We start from the raw sequence: 23,616 nt of genomic DNA on the forward strand, positions 1-23,616 counted from the left end.
GTCAAGCGAATAATGTCTGCGAATTATAAATACCAACGATGGATTTATCAGTGCCGCGAAATAATTCGACAAGCAGAAATTGATAAAATTACACGAAGGAGAATCTTACTAGATCTCTCACATATAATGAAATATATTTACAGTTAAGAAAAAAAAAGTATGCTAAAAAACGTTTTTGGATTCATCCGATATTTAAAGGTGCGATTTCATGCTGACGCTTGACGCTAACTTTGAGCGTCAAATTTGACCACATTATATAATTTCGATTGAAGTGACATCTAGATAAGAAGAAGCTTCAAATCTGAGCGTCAAACTGTAGCGTTAAGCGACATTGACGAATTAAAATAGCGTTTTACAAGTAAAAAAAATCGAAAGTTGACTTATCGATTTATAGTATTCCCTAACCTATTCGAATCAACAACAACACAGTACAATTAACAATGCAAAAATAATAATTTATAAAATACTTGTAAGAAGATGAACATTATCAATGCAATTTATTAATGACTATTTGTTTTTTGTATAACATGTAAGACATATTAAAATATTTGTTTATTTTTTTTATGAGTATCAATAGGTTAGAATGTAGTATTTAATTTTTTACAAAGCAAAAAATGAACTGTTTAATTTATATGAAAACAGAGAATTGTTTATAAGTATTACCTCTTCAAAATCCATAAAGATGGATTTTTCTTTTTTTTTTTTTATGCAAATAAACTTTGAGAAAACGACGCGTTACGCGAGATACGAAAAAGAAGCAAAAAAAAAAAATTGAAAAGAAAAGAAAAAGGGGAATTGGGGAATAAGGGTGAGGGGGGTGGATAACGGTGACTCGGGGAAAGTCTCCGGTGTAAGCGATGCTCAAGAAAAGCTCGTTGAAAAAAAAAAAAAAAAAGACAAAAAAAAAAAAGAAAGAAAGAAATGTTTCCAAGGTTTTTATGCGAAACGATGCAAGAGAAGAAGAAGGGTTGTGGTAGAAGGAAAAGAAGGAAAGGGAATGGAAGAGGAAGGGTAGGGAAGGGTAGGGAAGAGTAGAGAAGGGTAGGAAAAGTGGAAAAACTCGAAGGAACGTATCGCTGAACAACGAAAATGCACACCCGTGGCACGGATTTGCCCTAGAGAAGAAGAACCTTTAGGTCCTTCTATCCACGTTCACCATTATATGCCCTTCGCGCATCACAGACTTTACTTGCTGCCACATAAAACTGAAAGTAACGATGCCAACATATAAGAAAGAAAAGATAAAGAGGAATAGAGAGAACAAGAAGAAGGAGGAAGAAGAAGAAGAAGAAGAAGAAGAAAATGGTGGGAGAAGAGGAGGAGGAGAGGGGTGGGGGAAGATCGAAAACGATTGGAAGGATTTTTTTATGATAAAAAGTTTTATGCAAGACAGAAAATTTTGTCTCGTTTTTGTTCTTTTTTTTTTGTTTTTTTACTAAAATACAATTTTGTTTCACCCCCGCCCCCTCCCTCCACCAGAAAATTGTTCCTTTCAAACGGAAATATATTTTATTATAGTTATTACTTATGTTTTATACGCATGAACGATTTTTGGAGGTTATGGTTTGAACAAATTCATGATCAAATTTTAAAATAATATTTTAAATAGAGAAATAAAAGAAAACATAATCCACAATTAATCAGAAGAATAATTGAGAGCGTTTAGAAAATTGATCGTTTTGTAAATGGTGATGATAAAGTTCGTTAAGTTATTCTATCGCATAAATTTTCAAACAAAGCTTGGAACCAAGCCCAATATAATGTTATACGGATTTTCTACCAAATCCTTTCGAGACAATTCGTAAAAAGGAAAATAAAAGAGAGGAAAAACCTTGTTGGTTGGTGCGTGAGTGGCTACCAGATGTTATACCAATTTTCAAATTACTTTATATTATCTTTTCAAAAAAGAAAAAGAAAAAGAAGAAGAAAAAGAAGAAGAAGAAGTAGTAGAAGAAGAAGAAAAAGAAACGTCGGATCCAGTAGTAGTAGTAGTAATAATAGTAGTAGTAGTTTTAATTATCAAAGAAGTTGAAGGTAGAAGAAAGTAGAAGAAGATAGAAGAAAGGTAGAAGAATAAAATGAAGAAGAAGAAACGTCGGATCCAATAGGAGTAATAGTAGTAGTAGTAGTAATAATAGTACAATAGTTTAAATTATCAAAGAAGTAGAAGGTAGAAGAAGGTAGAAGAATAAAACGAAGAAGAAGAAGAAGAAGAAACGTCGGATCCAGTAGTAGTAGTAGTAGTAGTAGTAATAATAGTAGTAGTTTTAATAATCAAAGAAGTTGAAGGTAGAAGAAGGTAGAAGAAGGTAGAAGAAGGTAGAAGAAAGGTAGAAGAATAAAATGAAGAAGAAGAAACGTCGGATCCAATAGTAGTAGTAGTAGTAGTAGTAGTGCAATAGTTTTAATTATCAAAGAAGTTGAAGGTAGAAGAAGGTAGAAGAAGGTAGAAGAAAGGTAGAAGAATAAAATAAAGAAGTAGAAGAAACATCTGATCCAGTAGTAGTAGTAGTAGTAGTAGTAGTAGTAGTAATAGTAGTAGTAGTAGTAGTACAATAGTTTTAATTATCAAAGAAGTTGAAGGTAGAAGAAGGTAGAAGAAAGGTAGAAGAATAAAATGAAGAAGTAGAAGAAACATCTTATCCAGTAGTAGTAGTAGTAGTAGTAGTAGTAGTAGTAGTAGTACAATAGTTTTAATTTTCAAAGAAGTAGAAGGTAGAAGAAAGGTAGAAGAATAAAATGAAGAAGAAGAAGAAGAAGAAGAAGAAGATGAAGAAGAAGAAACGTCTGAAAAGGATTTTGTAGAATTTTCTTCAACATACAAAGATTTGCTTCTTTATTTATTTTCTCAACTACTAGTAGTATTCCTCACGTTTGATTATTTAAAGGATCTGTTAAAAATTCGAGAGAGAGAGAGAGAGAGAGAGAGAGAGAGACAAAAAGAGAAAGACAAAAAGAGAGATTTCTTGGGGATTGTTGTAAACGAAAGGGGTGGAATAGAAAGATGAGGAGAAAAGAAGGAAGGAAGGAAGGAAGAAGTTAAAGGGTGTACGAGAAAGTAGGAAATGCTAAATATCCGTTCAGTTTTTCTTTTAGTTTTAAAGAGACACCCCTTACACCCTCTCTCCAGTCCTTTTTCTCATAAGAAGAACGTTAGGAGTAAAGAAATGAACGAAAGGAAGGAATTAAAGAAATAAAATAAAAAAAAAAAAGAAAAGCTTTCGGGTAGTTTCTTCTTCGTGCTTGTCAACTTGAATTCTCATTTCATTTGCTTACAAAAGTTATAAAAAAAAAAAAAAAACGAATAAAGATAGATGTATAATAATAGAGAAGAAAGATAAGAAAGATAAAGAATATATATATTCTAAATAGTAATACTATATACTACTAATACTATATACTATTATAAATAGTAATACCAAAAATTATATTATACTATTGTGTAGCCATTTTTTTTCCTTTATATATATTTTTCCTTTATTTATATATATAATAATTAAAATATATATATATATATATATATATATATATATAATATATATTTAATTATTATATATATAATTCTAATAAATATACTATTTATAATAGTATATAGTATTACTATTTATAGTTTATATATTAACTAGTTAACTTAGTTACTATATTTAGTATTAGTACTTCATACTAGTATTTATATATATATATATATATATTGGAGTGACTTATATTATACTAATTAACTTATATTATATATAAAAAGAGAGGAATTGACAAATAATAAAATAAATAAAAAATAAAAGAAGATTGATATTATATAATAATAACTATACCTAATAATAAATATAATCCTTGATGCATAAATTCAAGAGGTTTCGAGAGTGATTAATCTGAATGCTCGTCAACGCCCACACAGTATATGTATATGACGTTGGCACTTGAGGGTATTAGCGTAAAGAGGACGCTACAACGGGGTTGAACGCGACTAATCGTTCCAACCCTCCATCAGCCGACCTTTCTCTTTCTCTCTCTCTCTCTCTCTCTCTCTCTCCCTTACACACAATCACACACACACACACTCGTACACATATTCTCTGTCTCTGTTCTTTGTCTCTCCATTTTCTCTCTTTACCCCACTGTTCTTAATTTTACCGGACGAATTTCTACCACCCTACATCATGGAAATGGATACTACCCCTTTTCGTGCAAATTGAGATCGTGCATCTTCTAACGTGACACTCGACCCAAATTCCGCCACCTTTCCTCTTCCTCCCTCTCTTCCTCTTTCTCTTCTTCCTCCTCCTCTTCTTCTTCGTCTTCTTCTTCTTCTTCTTCATCATCAACTTCTTCTTCTTCTTAACTAGTTCTTTTTTCACCACGTGTTTTTAACCTTTTTACTTATGCTCACCATGAACAGATTTCATTTTACATTCATTCTCATAGATTCTGACTGTTTGAAAAATTCTATGGTGTATGAAAATATTTATCATCTTCTTATGATTTCATTTCTTTTTTTTTATTTATATTTTTATTTAATTTTATTTATTAATATTAAATTGGACTATGACTGGTGGAATGTTCACGTACCTTTAATTTGTACGAAATTTGGGGTGAACAATATATATATATATATATATATATATATATATATATATATATATATATTATTTATTTCTAAATTAAATAAAATATATAATTTCGTTCGCTATTTAATTGACTTAAAAAAAAAATCTCATTTTATATATTTAACTCTTAATAATTATATTATTTTAATTTAATTTAATTTGATTTTATTTATTAATACTAAACCATACTAAACTATAGAAAACTATAGAATATAGACTAAGTAATTTAATTGAATAATGAACGCAATATATTATATATTTTTTATTATATATTTATATAACATAATATTATAAATGTTATAAAATATATATATGTTTACTTTTTTATCTTTATTTTATTATTTTTTTCCTTTAACTTTTTATTCGTACATATAACATATATATTGTAATAGTTTTGTTCATGCATGATTGGAAGAAAAAAATAAAAGAAATAAAAAACAAGAAAAAAAAAAGGAACACGAAATATACGTATTTTTTATTCGATATTATTAGTGACTGAAAATATTTACAGAAAAATAAAAACGTGTGAAGGAACGATGGTTGATATATATATATATATATACAACGTGTCAATCAACAACAAAACTAGGTTTCCATAGTTTACACCAAACCTAGTCGAATAGTTTGCTGTTTCTTTTTTTTTTTTTTATTCTACTTCTTTCTTTCTTTTTCTTTATCCCTAGCACACAATTAATTTATCGAGTTTACTTGGGAATTAAGGACTTCCAACAACGATATATATATATATATATTCATCATCAAACTTTCATGTGTACTGATTTCTGTCTCTAAATATCTTTTGAACGGTTAATTTAATCGCCAAAACATAAGACACCATTTTTATAGAACAGTTAATTTCCTACAAAAATTTGTATTGCACATTTTTTAATAGTCATTTATTGTCGAGTTATAAAATTCATTAACAACAAAAAATGAAATTTGTCTTAAAATAATCAAACTTCAATCATGAATATCATTCAAATGGTGAGGTTTATGGAAAAAAATATAAGATACCTTTTTTGTAGAGCATTAAATTTCCTACAAAATTTGTCTAGAACATTTTTCTCTACAATCAATAAATAATGAGATATGAATTTTATTCTATTGGACTGAGAAAAAAAAATAGAAACAAAACTGCGATGAGAAGGAGGAGGATCTTCCTATTAAAATGAAGAGCTCATATTTGGTGAGAATTTTTTTTTAAGAAATCTAGCAACCCATTTTTCCATGGCACTTGTAAAAAAAAAAATAATTGATTTTTTTGACTCACCCTAATATATATATACATATATATATATATATATATATACAACGTGTCAATCAACAACAAAACTAGGTTTCCTTAGTTTGCACCAAACCTAGTCCAATAGGTTGACGTTTTTTTTCATTCTATTTCTTTCTCTCTTTTTCTTTATCCCTAGCACACAATTAATTTATCGAGTTTACTCGGGAATTAAGGACTCCTAGCAACCATAAATATATATATATATATATTTCTCCCTTTCCCTTTTCATTTTTTTTCTTCTTTCCTTATTTATCTCGACCCTTACTTTTTTTTCATCATTCATCCCCCCTATCAGCAAGTAATAAAATCAAGAGCCAATTAGAAAACCTCATTCTAAAAAAACCATGATTAAAAAACTTCAGAGTACTTTTTCTTTCTTTTTTTTTTTTTTTTTTTATCTTTCTCCTCATTTTTGTAATTTTCTGTTTGTTTCAATTTTTTTTTTTTTTTTTTCATTTTTTCATTTTTTCATTCCAAATTTCTTAACGCGACATTAGATTCTCCCATAATTTTTTTTTTTGCCTTTTTTTTTTCTTCTTCTTCTTCTTCTTCTTCTTCTTTTTCATCCCCCGGTAACTGAAACGAACGGAGAAAATATTCCGTCGATTGGATCTGTTCGTGGTTGTTTTCTTTCTCTTACTTTGTCTAAATTGTTTTTTTTTTTTTTTTTTTGATTTTTCTAATAACAAACTAGTTGAATGCATTTGATATTAAAAATAGAAAAAATTGGAAAAAAAAAAAAGAAATGGAAAACGTTTATCGATTACATTAACGAAGCATCGTAAAGCTGTGAAATTATCAAATTTGCATTTTTCTATTTTTTCTTTTTTCTTCTTATATACTGTCATCTGTGTGATAAACTTGAAAAGTGTAACGACGATTATTGAAATTAAATACAAGTAAAAGAAAAAAAACGAAAAAACAGAAAAAATGAAACGAATAAAAACGAATTTGACTCGAAGAAAATATTCCTGCAAGAAAATATTAAATAAAAAAAAAAAAAAAAAAAAGAAAACCAAATGAAAATAGAAATTTACGTGTTACATTTTTTTTTTTTTCAATCTTAAAACATTGAAATCACCCAATAAAAAAGAAACCACTACCACTACTACAGCACGTATAAATAAATATATCAAATTTGTCTCTCTCTCTCTCTCTCTTTCTCTTTCTCTGTGAGATTTTAATGTAGAAAACGAAGAAGTAGGATAAAATAATAGAAACATGTAAAAAGGAAGTAAAAAAAAAAAAAAAAGAAAAAAGAAAAAGTGTGTAAGGGATCAGAGGGAGGGAGTAGGAAAGAAAAGGGTGAAGAGAGAAACAAGGTTGGGTGGCACATGGGAAAAGGGGGAACGAAAGGGGAAGTAAACTACTGGCTTGCACGTGACTCCTCATTTTCATGGGAACTGTTTCCCCTCATACTCACACTCACTCACATTCTCTCGTTCTCTCTCTCTGTCTCTCTCTTTCTCTCTCTCTGTCTCTGTCTCTCTCTATTTTACAATTCCACTATCTCCCATTCGAAAGCACAGCTAACGAAGATTTATCGAGGTCAGTAACGAGTTAGCCGAGATAAAAGGGGCAGGTAGTAGTGGGTGGGTTGAGAAGTGTATCGGGAAACTGTGCTGGTCGTCTCAACACGCAGTTTTAAAATGAATAGCAGACGCAATTCTGACGCTAAACCTAAAACACAACCATGCTCATCCATTTTTCTTTTTCTCTTTTTTTTTTTTTTTTTTTTATTGTAGAAAGATCGAACATTCGTGGAATCAAGATTAACAACATTTCATTTAAGAATACTAATGTTTTTTATCATTCCAGTATTGGATCAAGTATAAGCAGTATCAGTATCATCACCCTATTTTCAACATTTGATTTAGTAATATTAAATCATTTTGATATTTGAAATATTTGATACTTTGTTATTTTAGATTACAATTGTTAGAATATATTTTAATATTATTAATTTTGCAAATGAACTATATTGAAAAGAAATAAACGATAATTATATATTGAAAAGAAACAATAACTAATAATTAGAATTAGAATTATTATTATTATTATTATTATTATTAGTGTTGTTTAAGATTTGTTGTAATGATTAATCGATTCGTAATCGTTAAACTCTAATTCAATAGATGTGAATATTATTATTTATACGATTATAAATTAATAAGCGTAATTTGTGTGATTAGTTGTTGTTGTTGTTGTTGTTGTTGTTGTAATTTTTTATTATTTCTTCTTTTCTTTTTTTTTTACAATCGTTATATCGTCAATAATTAATTATTATTAATGTTATTGAGTTCCTGGTAGTTTTAAATATTATTGTTGAGATACTCGCATCATTATTATGATACCGATGGATAAATTAAAATGGGAAATTACCGTGATGGGTTGCATCATTTAACATTTTTGCAAAATGTAATAATAGAAAAAAAAAGAAAAAATAAACACAAATCAACAGGATACGCTACGATCAAATTTACTAAGAGATTTGTATAATTGGTATTATTTTAAAACCGGTATATTACGATATTTACAAACCGGACGTGTAATGTATCAACAACATCGTAGAATTGTTATATCAAATAATTTCTATTTCTTTTTCTGACTAATGAAAATAATTGGGAGAAGAGTGAAAAAAAAAAAATAATTATTATTTCTAATGTATTTTCTCAGCAGAAAAGCAAACAACATAGAATTAAATAAAAAATTTAAAGTGTTTATTTCATTTAAAAAATTGATTTTAGTTAGCAACGAGACCACCAGTAAGCGACAATAGATACAAGTTCCTCTGCCGATAACCTACCAACAAGTTACGATGTCGATAACTTACCGACCCAGTGTCCCGCCGGTAACATACCATTAAGTTGCCTCGTCGATAAAATACCAACAGGTAGGTAAGTTACCGACCGTTCTTTTCTTCTTTTTCTTTCCTTCTTTCCTCTTTCACTTTTATTTATTCTATGCATGTTCTACATTGCTGTTACAGATAAACCTCAAACTATAGGACTAGGTTGAAGGATTATCAAATACCCATAATATCTGACTACTTTCGAAAGTTTCCTGACACAAGAAAGATAATCATCGTATATCTGCTAGATAATCAACGCACAACAGGGGCTTAAGAACAAAGTATAGTCTGTTTTCTAGTTTAATTTTTATAAATTTAATCTTATCTATCTTATAAAATCATTTCTCTATTTTAAAGAATTGTAAAAGAAAATTTCTGTAGGAAATTAGAATGAATAAAATATATTTAAATTAAATCAAATAATTGATTGAAATTATTTGTAAAATGTAAAACTAATATTTATTAAAAATATATTGAACATTTTTACTTTTAATATGGCAACAGATGTACAATATTATATTTCATTTAAAAAATACATATTTACAAATCAATATTCTTACAATTACTTATCAATATTCTTTACTTAAAAATCATTCTTCTTGTATAATAATATCTGAACCATCTAAAGTAGAAGAGAGTGTTAAAGACGTTTCATTGGCTAATTGAAGCAATGATACTATTGCAATGGGAACGCTTAATGCTTTAGCATTAGATTGAGAAAGTTTAGCAGGTAAAGTTTTATAAATGTCGCTGAAATTTATGGAGCCACTAATTTGATCATTTTTCTGCGTTTCTTCTTTATTATCAGTATTAGTTTTCTTTTCCAGAACAGCTTTCCATATTGTTTCCTTTAATTGATGCATGTCAATTATTTTGGCACGTGAAGGATACCTTGCATAAATTTTATTAGTTAATGTAGGTGCTGTTACCAAATTATCATTAATAAATGGTATCTGATTTTCTATTGGATTTTCATCTGAATCATTTCTATCTTGTGCATCGCAATCAACATCTATACCAGGACAAAAGTTAGATACATCATTATCATTGTTATAATCATAATCTTCTATATCTTCAGGCAGTTGTGCTGAATTTAGTGGACCTTCTGAGTTAGGATACGAAGAGATTGAAGGACTAAGATATAATTTAGTTAATTTTGTAATATCGTAATGCATATCTTCCGGTAATGTTATTTTCTCCTCCGTCCAATTGTCTCTTGCTGTTATCAATTTTATTTTGTTTACTCTGCTACATTCAAACTTTTGATCCAATACAGATTTATTTTCGTTCGTGAATGAAAGTTCAAATTCTTTTCTCTTCTTACGTGCAGTATGTTGACAAGTTTCTACTACTTTGCTATTACTTAACAATGTTTTTAGACCTTTATGTTTCCAATAAGAAGGTCCTGCCCAATGAATTGAATTCATATTTTGTTTTAAGAAAGAATATTCTGGCATTTCCTGATTTTGAATTATTTGTTCGGTCATAATTTTACGAAAATCTACTATATTTTCCGTTTGTTTCGGATTTCTCGCACACATATTTTTATCATTTGTATCTGTATCCATTTGAAAATAATTCGCTTCTTCAAAATACTCTTCATCTGCAGAAGGTACACTGGCATCAAGATCAAAATGAAATTGTTGATTTTCATTGTTTTCTTGTACAGGCTCTATGATATCTTCTTCATCTTCCAATGACCATCTTAAAAATTGAAAATCAGGCATGCTCGGAAACAGATCTAACTGAGAAATATCATCTATCTTTGATATAGTATAAGTAGGACAATTTTCATTATTTTCATTTGTTTCATTTAATTGATCTAAAATAATATCATTGCATATATTATGATAAAAGCCTGAATTAGCAAGATGCGGTAACACTATTTGGTAGAGCATATCAGACGAACAAAAATCTTCTCCTTTTCTTACAGTCATTCGCGAGGGTACCATTGTTTCTATTGTTACACTTAATGCATCATCTGTAATAATAATCTTTTGTTTTCCTTTTCTCTTTTTTCTCTTCGTTTGACTTTTTACTTCTTCTTCTTCTCCATCTGAATCTTTGTTAGACTGTGCTATTTCCATATCAGTTAAATTATCATCCTTTTGTTTATCCATTGCACCAACCATTTTTAAAACGTCTGTGTACATACCGTCAACGCGATACCCATAAATTTTGGCACATACATCCAACGATGTGCTAGCCATTTGCAAGTTAGTCATTTCTGAATATCTTTTAGTAACCATGTACGTCATATAATCAATCATTTGTAAACTAAATGCATTTTTAGGATTGATTTTATTTTCAGTACTCAATTTGATATATTCAGATATGAGTTCGGTCATTTTAGTTTCTGGCATTTGTGCTAAATAGCTTAAACCTAACGATTGTCTTCTTTCACTAGATGTATTAATTGATGTACTTGGAGTAGCATGACATCTCAATGCTAAACGTTCTCTTTCATCATCATTTTCTAACAAAGGTGACATATTTGTTGTTATGTTTATCGTTTTTCTACGCAATGGAGAAGAGACGGTTGAAGAATCGTTCCTATTTGAATCCATCACTATATTTGCTAAAATTTTTCTAGCCATTTTTAATAATTTATATTTAATTCTATTATATCTAATGAAACTTTTATAAAAACAAACTTCTTTCTTTATTCTTTAATGTTTTCTTTATCTTATATTGTTGTATGAAAAGTGAAGAAATATAATCCTAAACAAATAAATCAATTATTATTAAATATTATATATAAAAAATAATATTACAAATAAATAAATATATTAGACATACTTTTAAAAATTAATAATATATTATAATAATTACACGATTTTTTTACCTTATATACTGTACAGAAAATGTTTTGTAAGTGACATAGCTATTTACTTTATTTTACTTCAGAAATTTATTCTTAACTTTGACAGTTTACATTTAAATCTGTGAGGCCAGTTCGCGGAAAATTTCGACCCCTTCTCTTGAGCCCAGCACACAACAAAATTTACGTGTGGGTGTGTCGGAAAACCGAAAAAAGCCGAGTGAAGCCGAGGTTAGCTGCGCGACAGAGGAGAAATATAATTAGAAATACCCTGTTGGTATGTTACCGACAGGGCAACTTGTTGATAAGTTATCGACAAGATAATTTGTGGGAAGTTTATCTACAGGGAAATTAGTGGCTAATGTATAAGCAAAGAAAATATAGTAATATATAATATTAAAAGGCCACGTTTTATCTAAAAAATATATCTTTGCACGAGGTCCATTTTTACGGTACCGAACGTTCTTTTTCAAAGTCGAATAATATTTAAAACGTTTCCTCGAAATTGCAATAGTCAATAATAAGTTATTTAAATACCTGCGAACGTTAATCAATAATAATTTTTCTTTATATTAAATAAAGACAAATTGACAATGAAATTCAAATTGTTCGCGCTCAACGATAACACTACGCTTCCATCGGCGGTAAATTTGAAAACTAACGAACGTAATCGATTATAATCGAAAATGTACGAGAATCTTATCGAAGTTGTCAACTTTTATTATCGAGAAGATGCGAAATGTACGACGATACGAAAACAAACCTCTTGAAAATTAATCGTTTACAATAAAAAAATAAAAAAATAAAAAAATGTAAGGAAAGTGCAAAAGAAAAAATGGAATAAAAATAGACGAATTCTAGTCTCGTAAAAAAGAAAATAAAATCTGCAACTAACGTGTGGCTCCATCTTGCAATATCTCCCCTATTCCCCCTCTTTTATTGTTTTAATCGATCCTCAGCATATTCAGACAACGGCACAGTTTGATTTTCTCGAACGAGTTTCGATTCATCGCAATTGATATTAAATGCCAACCGTATTTCTGTCATCGTTGGACAAGTAATATGGTTCAAGAGATCATTTGTATGTATGTGTGTGTGTATGTGTACGCTAAGTTAGCTCTCTTTGTTGGCATTTAACATTTAAGTAAGTAAGTAAGTAAGTAAAGTAAGTAAAGTTAACCGAATAGGAGGATTCGTGTTACTTGGCACAAGTGTACAAAATAAAATATCACCTAATCAACAACGTGTTGTACAAAGACTATAGCGTAAACGAACAAGAAGAAAAAGAAAAGAAGAAGAAGAAGAAGAAGAAGAAGAAGTGTTAACTATAATTCCGTGCAGTGTATTACTACTACTACTGTTTTCCATATATGAAAAAGAACACAACACAACAAGGTAGAGAAAAGAGAGACTGTCAATTAAAAATGAAGTTGTGTGACATTATGATAATTAAAAGAACAAAATGAAACATTTTAAAAATTGATAAAAGAAAAAGAAAGTATCTTGAGTTGTGTAGTAAAAAGAACGACAAAATTGTCTTTTAATTTTCGATCAGATAAAAAAAAATACAAACAAAATGATAGAGGAACAGTTATTTATCTGAACCAATCAATCTAAAGCCGACATTGAACACGAAGTCTGTTTCAAAGATAGTCCTCGAGAAAGTCCTCGAGTGTGTCAATGTCCTCTCTTCTCTTTATCTCTCTCTCTCTCTCTCTCTCTCTCTCTTCTGTTATCTCTATCTTTCTCAACATTTTTCTTTAATTAATCTTAACTGAGTATATATATTCCTTCCAACTATATATATATATATATATATATATATTTTAATTGATTACCGTTCAATGGATACTCGAATACTATTCATAGTAACACGAATAATTCACCAACTATCAAATACTATATGCGAATGACGTTTCTGACATAAATAAAAATGCAAAATGTGTGTGTGTGTGTATCCTTGAATTAGAAAAAAAAGAAAAAGATTAGTAGTAATTTTGAAAATTGTTGTTTTGAATAATGTTGTCTTTTTTGTGTGTGAAGAAGGAAAAATCAATGATCATACAGATTGAATATTTAAGAAGATAATTTGTGAAGGATTCGAACGAGAAAAGGATGAAAAGGGAGTGGATAAAGTAGAGTGAGAAAGACAGAGATAGAAAGAGAAAGATCGAGAGAGAAAGAGAGAGAGAGAAACAGAGAGAGAGAGAGAGAGAAACGTCAATTGGTGTGCTGTTCTAGGACGACGATGTTGGCTTCCCGCATCAAAAAGGAACATCTCGTAACCAAAGTTGCAGCAGTGACGTATTTGTGAGGGTCTCGTCACCCCCACCTCCCTTGATAATCCTCCTCCTGACAACCCACTCAACACCTTCGCAAAAGAAAACAGGAAACGTGCCTTTTTTTTGCTGCGTGTGTCTCTCCTGCGTGTGTGTGTGTGTGTTTTTTTTTGGTTTAGTTTTTTGTTTTATTCTGATCAATGTCGAACATGTTCGCATGTCCTAGAGAAGCCGTACGTGTCAAAGTGAAGGTAAGAAAAAAAAAGACAATTCTTTTTGTGTTTCTTTTTTTTTTTTTTTTAGGATGAACCAAAAGTTCGTCGTTCCTTTTGTACTACGTCGAAACTTTTATTTTGAAATATTTGAGTAATTGTGTGAAATTGGTTTTTTCTTTTTTCTTTTCTTTTCTTTTCTTTTTTGAGATATTAATTATAAAAAAAATAGTACGAACTTTTGATTCACGTAGTGTTTAATATTTAAATTTCTATACTTTCCCGCACTTTTTCTTTTCTTTCCCCTCCCCCTTTTTCTATACTTTCTTTTTATTATGATTAGATTTTTTTTTTTAAATAGAAATAACAATATCCTACGCCATTGGTATACCTAATGTTATAAGTTTATAATAACGGAACACACCACAAGTGTAATAATAATTACGAGTTCTAGATAATCAATGAAAAGATAATTAATGAGTCTTTTTAACAACAGTAACGCAATTGATGTTAGTTTTTGATAATATTCATACTTCTTCTTCTTCTTCTTCTTCTTTCTATTTATCGAGAGACGTAGAATGTATTTTTTTCTTCTTTTTTTTTTTTATTTAATGTACACCTTTCGTAAACGCGTCAACGCTTCTTAATTATTATTTTTATTCGCGTGTGTATGCAAATGTTTTGAAAAAAAAAAAAGATGGCCGATGATAAAATGCAGATCTTTATTATTTTATATTTAGTTTTTTTTTTTTGTTTTAATTCATAGAACTTATATGGATGAAAATTTGGTAAAAAAAAATAAAAAAAAAAATAAAAAGAAATTGTTTCGACCTTCGTGAAAAAATATTCGGGAAATATTATTCGGTTTATATTATATCGATCGAAACTCCTTATACGTTCGTGCAAAGTTGGTTAAGGATCCGAAATTAGCGCCTTTCTATGCTACACTACTACCATCATACTAAACTGTGTTAATGTGTAAATGGAAAACCTTTTAGGAAACGAGTTCTCTAAGCTCAAATACCTTCCTTTACGTTTATATATATATATATATATAGATATATTATATGCACATTTTAGATGTACTCACCTACATTTTATTTTTCGGTTTTATCTTTATTTTTTTTTTTTTTTTTTTTTTTTTTTTTTTTATCGAGGACGTACAACAATTTTAACTTTGCATCTTTTTCGTTCAATCTAATAGCACACAAAATGACTAAGAAACGATAATTGTTCGTAAAAATACATTTCTAATGTTTAACACGATTTACAAATATATCATTGAATTAATTCGATATAGATCATTTATTTTTATTTATTACAAATATTAGAAATCGTTAATATTGCAAATTGACCAGTTTGAAGTTTCAAGTATTCAAGTTTTTACTTTGGTTAAATCTAGATCATTTTAAAATCTAAACTCGTTTTCAATGAACATATTTTTTGTATTAATTATACGACCTGTTTTCTTATTTATAATACTTCAAACGATACATTGAATATATTAATGTATGTTTCAAATAAACACGCATGTGTGTGTTATATTAAATTAATAGAATATTAAATTAAATGATTAACGTAATTTATTAATTAATTATTTATGAATAGAAAAATATTTGTTTGACTTATTTGTTGCATTTAATAATTATTCAATATTTTATATATTTCGTATATTCAACACTAGATATACCACCATTTTCAATATACCTATTTCTACCACACTAGTCAAAATGATTGATGTATAAAAAAAAAAAAAAAATGCTTTTGGATGCTTCCAATTGTTATTTACTCTTAAAAAATAACAAATAATATTTAACAATAATAATTTTAATAGATAAATCAATTTATAGATATTGTTAAATAACAAAACGCTTGGTTAATTATTTACAGAAATCAAATGTTACGTGTGAAGTAGAAATTTTGAATTAAAATGGTTGATCTGATATATCGAGTGTTAATTAAGATGCTTTTTTTTTTTACTAGACACTTATTTAATTGTCACGTGTGTTGCAAAGATTGATAATCAACAAGGTTATGCTAGGAAAATATATCTTGATAGAAGTTGTATTGACCTAAATTATTAAATTATATATCTCCGATTGATCAATTTAAACTCGAGTTGATTATTTGAAAACAAAATTGATTAACAATTCGATTAATTCAATTGGCAATATAAATGATTTCTTCTATTTTAAAAATATACGAGACATTATTTATAATTATTTATATATATATATATATATATATATATATATATATATATATTGTTAATCAAAATAAATATTTATTTAATTACTTCAATACGTTTGTCAAATCATGACTGTATATATATATATATATATATAAAATAATTAATCCTTTATCCACACATTGACATAAACGTGACTTTTATATAAACAAGATTAACGGGATTATGATTTTATATAAGGATATCACGATTTCAAATAATTTCTATCTCTTGTTCTCTTTATCTTTTTTTCTTTGTTTTTTTTTTTGAATAGAAATGCGAGACCAGACATCAACCGGAATATCGAAAATTCAGCGTAGATCCACAAATAACATCGATCGAAGTTCTTCAAAGTATATTGATCAAAGCATTCGATATCAAAGGGTAAGTTTTTACAGCAATTGCAATTATATTATTAAATATTAATTTATCTTATATAAATAATTTTTTGCCAAATTAAAACGTTGTTACCTTTTTTTCTTCTTCTTCTTCTTCTTCTTCTTCTTTTTTCTTATTACAGAGAATTTACAGTCTCGTATCGTGCGATAGACGATTATGGAACGGAGACGTATTTGTTCCTCCTCTCGGATTGGGATTTGGATGCAGCATTTATCAGGTAAAATAAAAAAAAGATAATAAGTTACTCAAAGTAAAAAAAAAAACAAACAAATTAACTAAGTTACTTTGAAAAATATTATTCAGTGCTTCAGAACCTTACCTCTATCTGCAAGTGAATTTGAAACCATTCGGTGAAACTGGCGATTGCGACTGTTATTGGGAACAGAATGCTCAGGAAGTGGTTACTAGACAACAGGAAAGTGGATTTCCTTATAAAACACCAAAGTTACCAGGCCTCATAATGAATAAGGCAAGTGTAACATCATGTAATATCATAAGTGTATTATTTTGTTAGAATTTTTCTAATCAACATATAGTTCTCATTAAAATATTTATGAAACAACATCTAACTATTGAACTTTTAATTACAGGTAATATAAGTTAAACAACCATCAAAATTATTCGACTACTGATACTCGAAATTTTACATTATATTACATAATTAATTGTTTAATTAACTTACAAACTTTTAGTTGAAATCAAATCTTTTCCTTAATTAAAATATGATAATCCGTAAAATCATAACTTCATTAATTTATTAATATATATATATATATAATCAAATATTATATTACTTGATGTATCATTTAAATTTGTCAATTGTTAAACAGATGGAAAGAACATTGAACATGGTACAACGAGCATTGGGTAATTTGAGCGACGAATCGTCACACCAGCAAAGTGTTCAACCACCAAGACCACCATTGATGGATGCGGAATTTCGTCGTTTTTTAGATCCTATCGGTCAGGTGATACATTCTAAAGAATTAAGGGCAGTCATTTATTTCGGTGGGATTGAACCGAGTCTACGTAAAGTCGTTTGGAAACATATTCTCAATGTTTATCCTGAAGGAATGTCTGGACGTGAAAGAATGGATTATATGAAAAGAAAAGCACAGGAATATCAAAATCTTCGAGAAAGGTGGCGAGTATTGGTACAGAAGGGTCAAAACGTTGGTGATCTTGGATACGTAACGAGTATGGTTAGAAAGGATGTTCTTAGAACTGACAGGCATCATAAATTTTATGGTGGTTCGGATGACAATCAAAACACAGCAAGTTTGTTTAATATTTTGACCACTTATGCATTGAATCATCCGAGTGTTAGTTATTGTCAAGGTATGAGCGATCTGGCATCACCACTTCTAGTCACTATGAGAGACGAAGCCCAAGCTTATATTTGTCTTTGTGCGCTTATGAGAAGATTGAAGGACAATTTTATGTTGGACGGTATCGCTATGACCACCAAGTTTGCTCATCTTGCTGAAGGTTAAACATATTTCTTTTTAAATATTTTCTTTACATTACTTTTCTTTCTTCTATTCGAAAGAAATAATATCATTTTCATTTATTTGATAATTTTGTTGATTTCAGGTTTGCAACATTACGATCCAGAATTTTACGCTTATTTAAAATCACATCAAGCGGACGATCTTTTATTTTGTTATCGCTGGCTTTTATTAGAAATGAAACGAGAATTTGCCTTGGATGACGCTTTGAGGATGCTAGAAGTACTTTGGGCTGCACTTCCAGCCCAACCACCCAACGGTGAACTTAGTCTAGCTGAAGTACCCTTTCCACCACCCTCACCACCACCTAGTCCTAATGTTAAACACATTCGTGAGAACGCTTATACGAAAGTATGCGCGATTAGACGGCAAAGTTCATCGGCCAGTATTGCAGCTAATGGAAAAAGAAAAAATATTAGCATGGAAGAATCGGTAATGCAATCAACTTTGGAAAGAAACGGTGATACTAAAAGGTATTTTTATTTTTTGGATTATATTATTATTATAATATAAAAAAAAATGTAAATAATTAATATGTTCGTAGATCGAATTCTCCTTATGAGACATCCTCGGAACCGGAAAATGATTTGACTTCGACTAAAAATCGTCGTAATTCCGAATCTACAGAAAAATGTTACAGTACTGATTCATTATCAGGAAACTTATCAGGAAAATCCAAACGCGTTAATTTAATGGAATTGAAAGAGAGATTGTCTCTACAAAATAGAGATCAAATTAAAGTTAACGAGCCAAATGATACGCCGGAAAAAAAGTGTGTCAAAGTTGTGAAAAATTTGAACGAATTTTTAAATTTCACTAGCTTGAATAGAAGTAAAGTAACCCCAAGTGATACTGAACCAGAACTTAGGTATACATTTAAAATACATTTACAATTTATCAATTAAATAAAAATATAATTATATTTTATTATTTTACAGAAGAGTTTCGAGTGAAAGTGGTGTATTACGAGTTCTCAGGGACGAACCAAGTTCACCAGACGATCCAACTGATTTTTTCCCAATGACTACATCAATGACTAGAGAATTAAGACTGGAATTGGAGTCACTCGATCGACAAGTTTTTGGTCCTTCCCCACCGAGCGAGCAACAATGTGATTGTGTATTATCAAAACGAGAAAGCGAATTAGCAGAAAGTGAAACGGAAACTGAATTAGCTAGATGTAGTCCAGTAGCAGATGTGTTTGTGTGGGAAAATCCATTACATACTTTGCAACAAAAGCATCATCCCGCTACACCGGACGAACAAGCTGATCTAGAATACGATGGAGAAATATTGGAAGATCAAAATGGTGTTAAATCCGTAACACCTATTAGATTACTCAAACGAAATGCAAGGTTATTATTATTATTATTATTTTGTATAAATATGTTTTCTTCTCAGAAAAATAAAAAATGATTAAAACGTAAATTTTTATTACAGATCTGAATCTGCATCGGATAGCGAAGGTACAGAAAGTTGGCATCAAAATACAGAAGCACCAGAAAGTCCAACGAAACAACCGGTTCAAGAACATTGCGAGGAAGCAACGGAGCTTACAAATTTGATTCCAGCAGGAACAAGCGAGGATCAATCGGGAGAAAGTTCATTACCACCACCTAACGAATTTGGTGGTGGTAATCCCTTCCTAATGTTTTTGTGTATTACATTATTGTTACAACACAGAGACTTTGTTATGCGTAATCAAATGGATTACAACGAAATGGCAATGCATTTTGATAAAATGGTTAGGCGACACAATGTGATTAGAGTACTTAATCAGGCAAGACAATTATTTGCCGGTTATCTAAGAAGACATTCCGTGACATCGGCTGTTGTCAAATCAGACTGTGTGAACGTTTAAAACGAAAGATAAATAAGAAACGACAAAAATCTGATAACATATTTTCCCAATGGAGTTCTTCCGCTGACAAATATGTACGTATGTGAGGAATAAATTCCAACATATATTCTATTACGTACAGATTCATTCAAACGGGGCTTATTATACGCGCACATATCTCTCTTGCGTATTCGCGCTTAAGCGCACGTGTAATCTATGCCAGTAAAAAAAATAAACTGTTCCATAGTACTCATTGAACGAAAAAGCTCTCCTATCCACCCTCTCCCCCATTTTTTGCAATATCTTACTCGATACGAAAAAAACAAAAGAAAAGGACAAAAAACAAAAAAACTAAAGACGCAAATATTCGTCGCGTTAATATATGTAGAATTTTGACGCGTGCCTTGAAACGGTATTCAGCCTTAGCCGGTTTTTTAATAGGCATACGTTAAAATATAAATAAAATTTAAACAAAAAATTAAATTCAAAAAAAGAAAAGAAATAAGCCCCGTTTAAAAAAAAAAAATTAAAAAAAAAAACTAAGCGTTTGCTTACGCACGACACATCATATCTCAAATACGAATTGCACAATACCATCAGCACCGCTTCGATAAATTCTTTTTTGTCGGCGGACAAATACACACACACACACACACACACACTCTCTCTCTCTTTTCGGCCGTACCTCGAATTAGGATTAAATCCCCTTCTAGTTTAAATTTGTAAAATATGTATCTTAAAACTATTTTAGCGGCTACATCTCTTAATTTGTTCTCAAACGATTATGCTTGAGAAACGACAATAAAGTGCATTTAATTTTATCTCTATTTATATTGTTAACTTTTATTAAATATTATATATCATAATTTATCATTTATTTCTTACACCCACTTTTTTTATTTTCTAAAATACATTATAACAGATTTATAAATATCTACAATTTTATATTTTTAATGCTTATTGAATTTATAATTAAGTTCCTACTAGATTATAATAAATATGCCATTTGAATATTCTTATTGTTAATTAGAATTTAATTTGGATGTTACATCAAATACTGAAATAATTTCAAATGAAAATCACGTTTTTAAGGAAATTTATTTTCTATTGCTAGAACTGTGTGATAAAATGTGTATCATATTTAAAAAGATATTCATAGCATCCAAGTAAATAGAAACAGCGCTGAAAAGAAAAACAAAACGTTATTAATTAACAAGGAAATAATAGAAACAATTAAATTCATTAGATATTTTTGTTCTTTTACAATATACTTACTTATTTATCGGGTCGTATTGTTTCACACTTTGGTTGTAATACATAGGATATTGTTCTGCTTGCTTAACAATTTTTTGTGTATCGTATAAGAGGAACATGGAGAAAAGTACTACTCCACCATACACGGATAAAGTATAAAGACTAGTACCCAAAGCGGTAGTGGGTGGTAAGAAAATAGATCCTAATGAACTAACCAATACAACTCCCAAACCGATAGAAAGAGGACCAGCCATTTTTAAAAACTTATCGCTAGGTGCACACATTGCTACTGTTGATAATCCACCGATTACACCAGCAGTGTACAATGCAGCTCTAGTTAATAACGGACCACCCAAGAAACATATTGGTGCAATAACAGCACCCATTAAACCGGCATGACCCATCCACGCTAGTTGTTTAGCACCAAAACCTTCCCTGTAAGGAATACTTCGTACCAATATGCTACTACCGATCATTGCTGCAATTGTACCAACAACCGCCATCCATCCTTGTTTGGTTACAATTCTCATTACTGCAGGAGAACGGAAACATAATGCAGCAGATGCTGCTGTGAGGACGATAGATCCTCCGAAGTACATGTAAGTTGTTCTAATTCTTTCTTTTACGTACTCGGGCCAAAAACTGTCAGAAAGTAAAATAATTATATTAACATATTAGAATTAACACATGATGATGCTAGGTTTGCATTACATCATAAAGAACCATAAGAGAATAATACATTGTAAAATATTTTGATTATAGTTTGTCAACGGTGAAAATAAAATTAGTAATTTATAGTATTTTCTAATAAAGTATTGGATTGAAAATTTGTTAGTTTCACGATATTCATTTAATCATCACATTTTATTATGCAAACATCTTTTTTTATTTTGTGATCATCCGAGACATTGCGTTTGGAATCCAAATATTCTTGAAGTTTTACTTGGAAAAATAAATGTATAGGTACGTACTGTACTTTGTCTATGGCTCCGGGCCTACTATCAAGTCCTAATCCGTAGTAACAAAGAGCACCTAATCCAAATGCAGAAGCACCAGCAATTACAGCTTTTCCAACCAAGAATGCTAAAATATAATCAACAATTAGAAACCCATGAGAGGTTATGAAAGGAACAAAATTAAATTTTTTATTTCTAATTCATTTTTATAGGTTATAATTTATAATTATACTTACGTTTTTCAGTAGCTGGTTGTGACAATCGTTCTGTAATAGTTTTTTCTTTGCGTGCACTTCTTGTAAATGCAGTACGTCCATCGTTGGCGAATAATCTCGAAGGTTGGATTTGTTTTAAAATTGGTTTGGGAGTAATGGGAGTTTTCATTAAATTTACTATGGTAGGCGAAATGCCTGCCCGACAAACTCTAACCAACATCATCTTGCTGATTTTACTTATTCGCTCGTATTATGTCTGTTGAAAATTAAAACAATAATTAATTATCTCAAACGTAAATAAATGATTGATTCATTTTAATACACATTACTTCAAATTATTATTTGAAGGTTACGTACAATTTATTTGATTCCAACAAAACTCGCTTGATTACGAATTAAATCGTTGAAATTAAAAACAATAATTTATGAACAGTTAGGATACTGTTATTCTAAAAAATGTAATATGCAAGTTACTTACATGATGCAATGTCGATGCAATCTGAATCAAAAATATGCAAACGTTAGGTCAACTCAACTGTTTCTGACTACTATGTGACACTCGTGTTAGTTACGGAAGGCGCATGCGCAGTAAAACTCGATGAAATTTCTCGAACTATTCGATCGATTTAATAAGTCTCACAAGTGAATCATAATTCGTAGAATAATTAAATTTCACTTAATGTTTTATATTAATTCATTATTAAATAAATATTAATATATTATATGTATATATACAATATATATATAATTTAATTTGAAAATAATAGTTCGATTGAATTCAAATTTCCCGCAAGACGAGAAACGATATATATCGAACGCATAAAACAATACACGCGATCGATTACAAGCAACTTTTGATTTACTTCACGTCGCATCAACGATAAGTGTTAGAAACCAAATCAATATTTTCTATTTAGAATTATAATATTTCTAATTATTTAATATGAAGTTTCAAAATTGATTCTAACATAATTTGTATTTATACATTTATAAATTTGTATATATATAGAACACTAAGAGGTATTATATATATATATATATATTTTCATATTTATATCAATAAAAATATATCTCACGATTGTTAAATTATATTTAAATTGTCCTTTTAAAACGTTTCTTTAGATTTTCTTTAAATTGAAAGGATTGACAGAGAGAAATAGTGTCCTTC

The 23,616-nt window shown here is 29.4% G+C and overlaps 3 protein-coding genes across 7 annotated transcripts; 1 reads left to right on the plus strand and 2 right to left on the minus strand.

The window, feature by feature from the left end:
* Positions 1-8,875: 8,875 nt before the first annotated feature.
* On the minus strand, positions 8,876-12,381 carry LOC107073191 (condensin complex subunit 2). The gene is made up of 2 exons (XM_015333727.2): positions 11,583-12,381; positions 8,876-11,458 (listed from the first exon to the last, which is right to left on the minus strand). The coding sequence occupies exon 2, from the start codon at positions 11,332-11,334 to the stop codon at positions 9,328-9,330; it is 2,007 nt and encodes a 668-aa protein (XP_015189213.2). The 5' UTR covers positions 11,335-11,458; positions 11,583-12,381; the 3' UTR covers positions 8,876-9,327.
* Positions 12,382-12,593: 212 nt separating this feature from the next.
* On the plus strand, positions 12,594-20,356 carry LOC107073190 (uncharacterized). Of its 4 annotated transcripts, none has more exons than XM_089178567.1 (10): positions 12,594-12,702; positions 13,800-14,088; positions 16,551-16,660; positions 16,797-16,892; positions 16,979-17,144; positions 17,506-18,163; positions 18,269-18,656; positions 18,728-19,051; positions 19,122-19,538; positions 19,624-20,356. In XM_089178567.1, the coding sequence occupies exons 2-10, from the start codon at positions 14,038-14,040 to the stop codon at positions 20,042-20,044; spliced, it is 2,631 nt and encodes an 876-aa protein (XP_089034693.1). In that variant the 5' UTR covers positions 12,594-12,702; positions 13,800-14,037; the 3' UTR covers positions 20,045-20,356. The 4 variants fall into 4 exon arrangements, with proteins under 4 accessions (XP_089034693.1, XP_015189212.1, XP_015189211.1 ...); XM_015333726.2 differs by having other exon boundaries at positions 12,646-13,194; XM_015333725.2 differs by having other exon boundaries at positions 12,646-12,953.
* Positions 20,357-21,102: 746 nt separating this feature from the next.
* LOC107073189 (growth hormone-inducible transmembrane protein) lies at positions 21,103-23,061 on the minus strand. Of its 2 annotated transcripts, XM_015333724.2 has the most exons (6): positions 22,927-23,057; positions 22,806-22,831; positions 22,470-22,704; positions 22,249-22,360; positions 21,299-21,919; positions 21,103-21,205 (listed from the first exon to the last, which is right to left on the minus strand). In XM_015333724.2, the coding sequence occupies exons 3-6, from the start codon at positions 22,669-22,671 to the stop codon at positions 21,121-21,123; spliced, it is 1,020 nt and encodes a 339-aa protein (XP_015189210.2). In that variant the 5' UTR covers positions 22,672-22,704; positions 22,806-22,831; positions 22,927-23,057; the 3' UTR covers positions 21,103-21,120. The 2 variants fall into 2 exon arrangements, with proteins under 2 accessions (XP_015189210.2, XP_015189208.2); XM_015333722.2 differs by lacking the exon at positions 22,806-22,831 and having other exon boundaries at positions 22,927-23,061.
* Positions 23,062-23,616: the final 555 nt, after the last annotated feature.

This window comes from Polistes dominula, unplaced genomic scaffold (assembly GCF_049000335.1).
Source record: "Polistes dominula isolate Pdom_NZ unplaced genomic scaffold, Pdom_raw_medaka contig_11, whole genome shotgun sequence".
Lineage (NCBI taxonomy): Eukaryota > Metazoa > Arthropoda > Insecta > Hymenoptera > Vespidae > Polistes > Polistes dominula.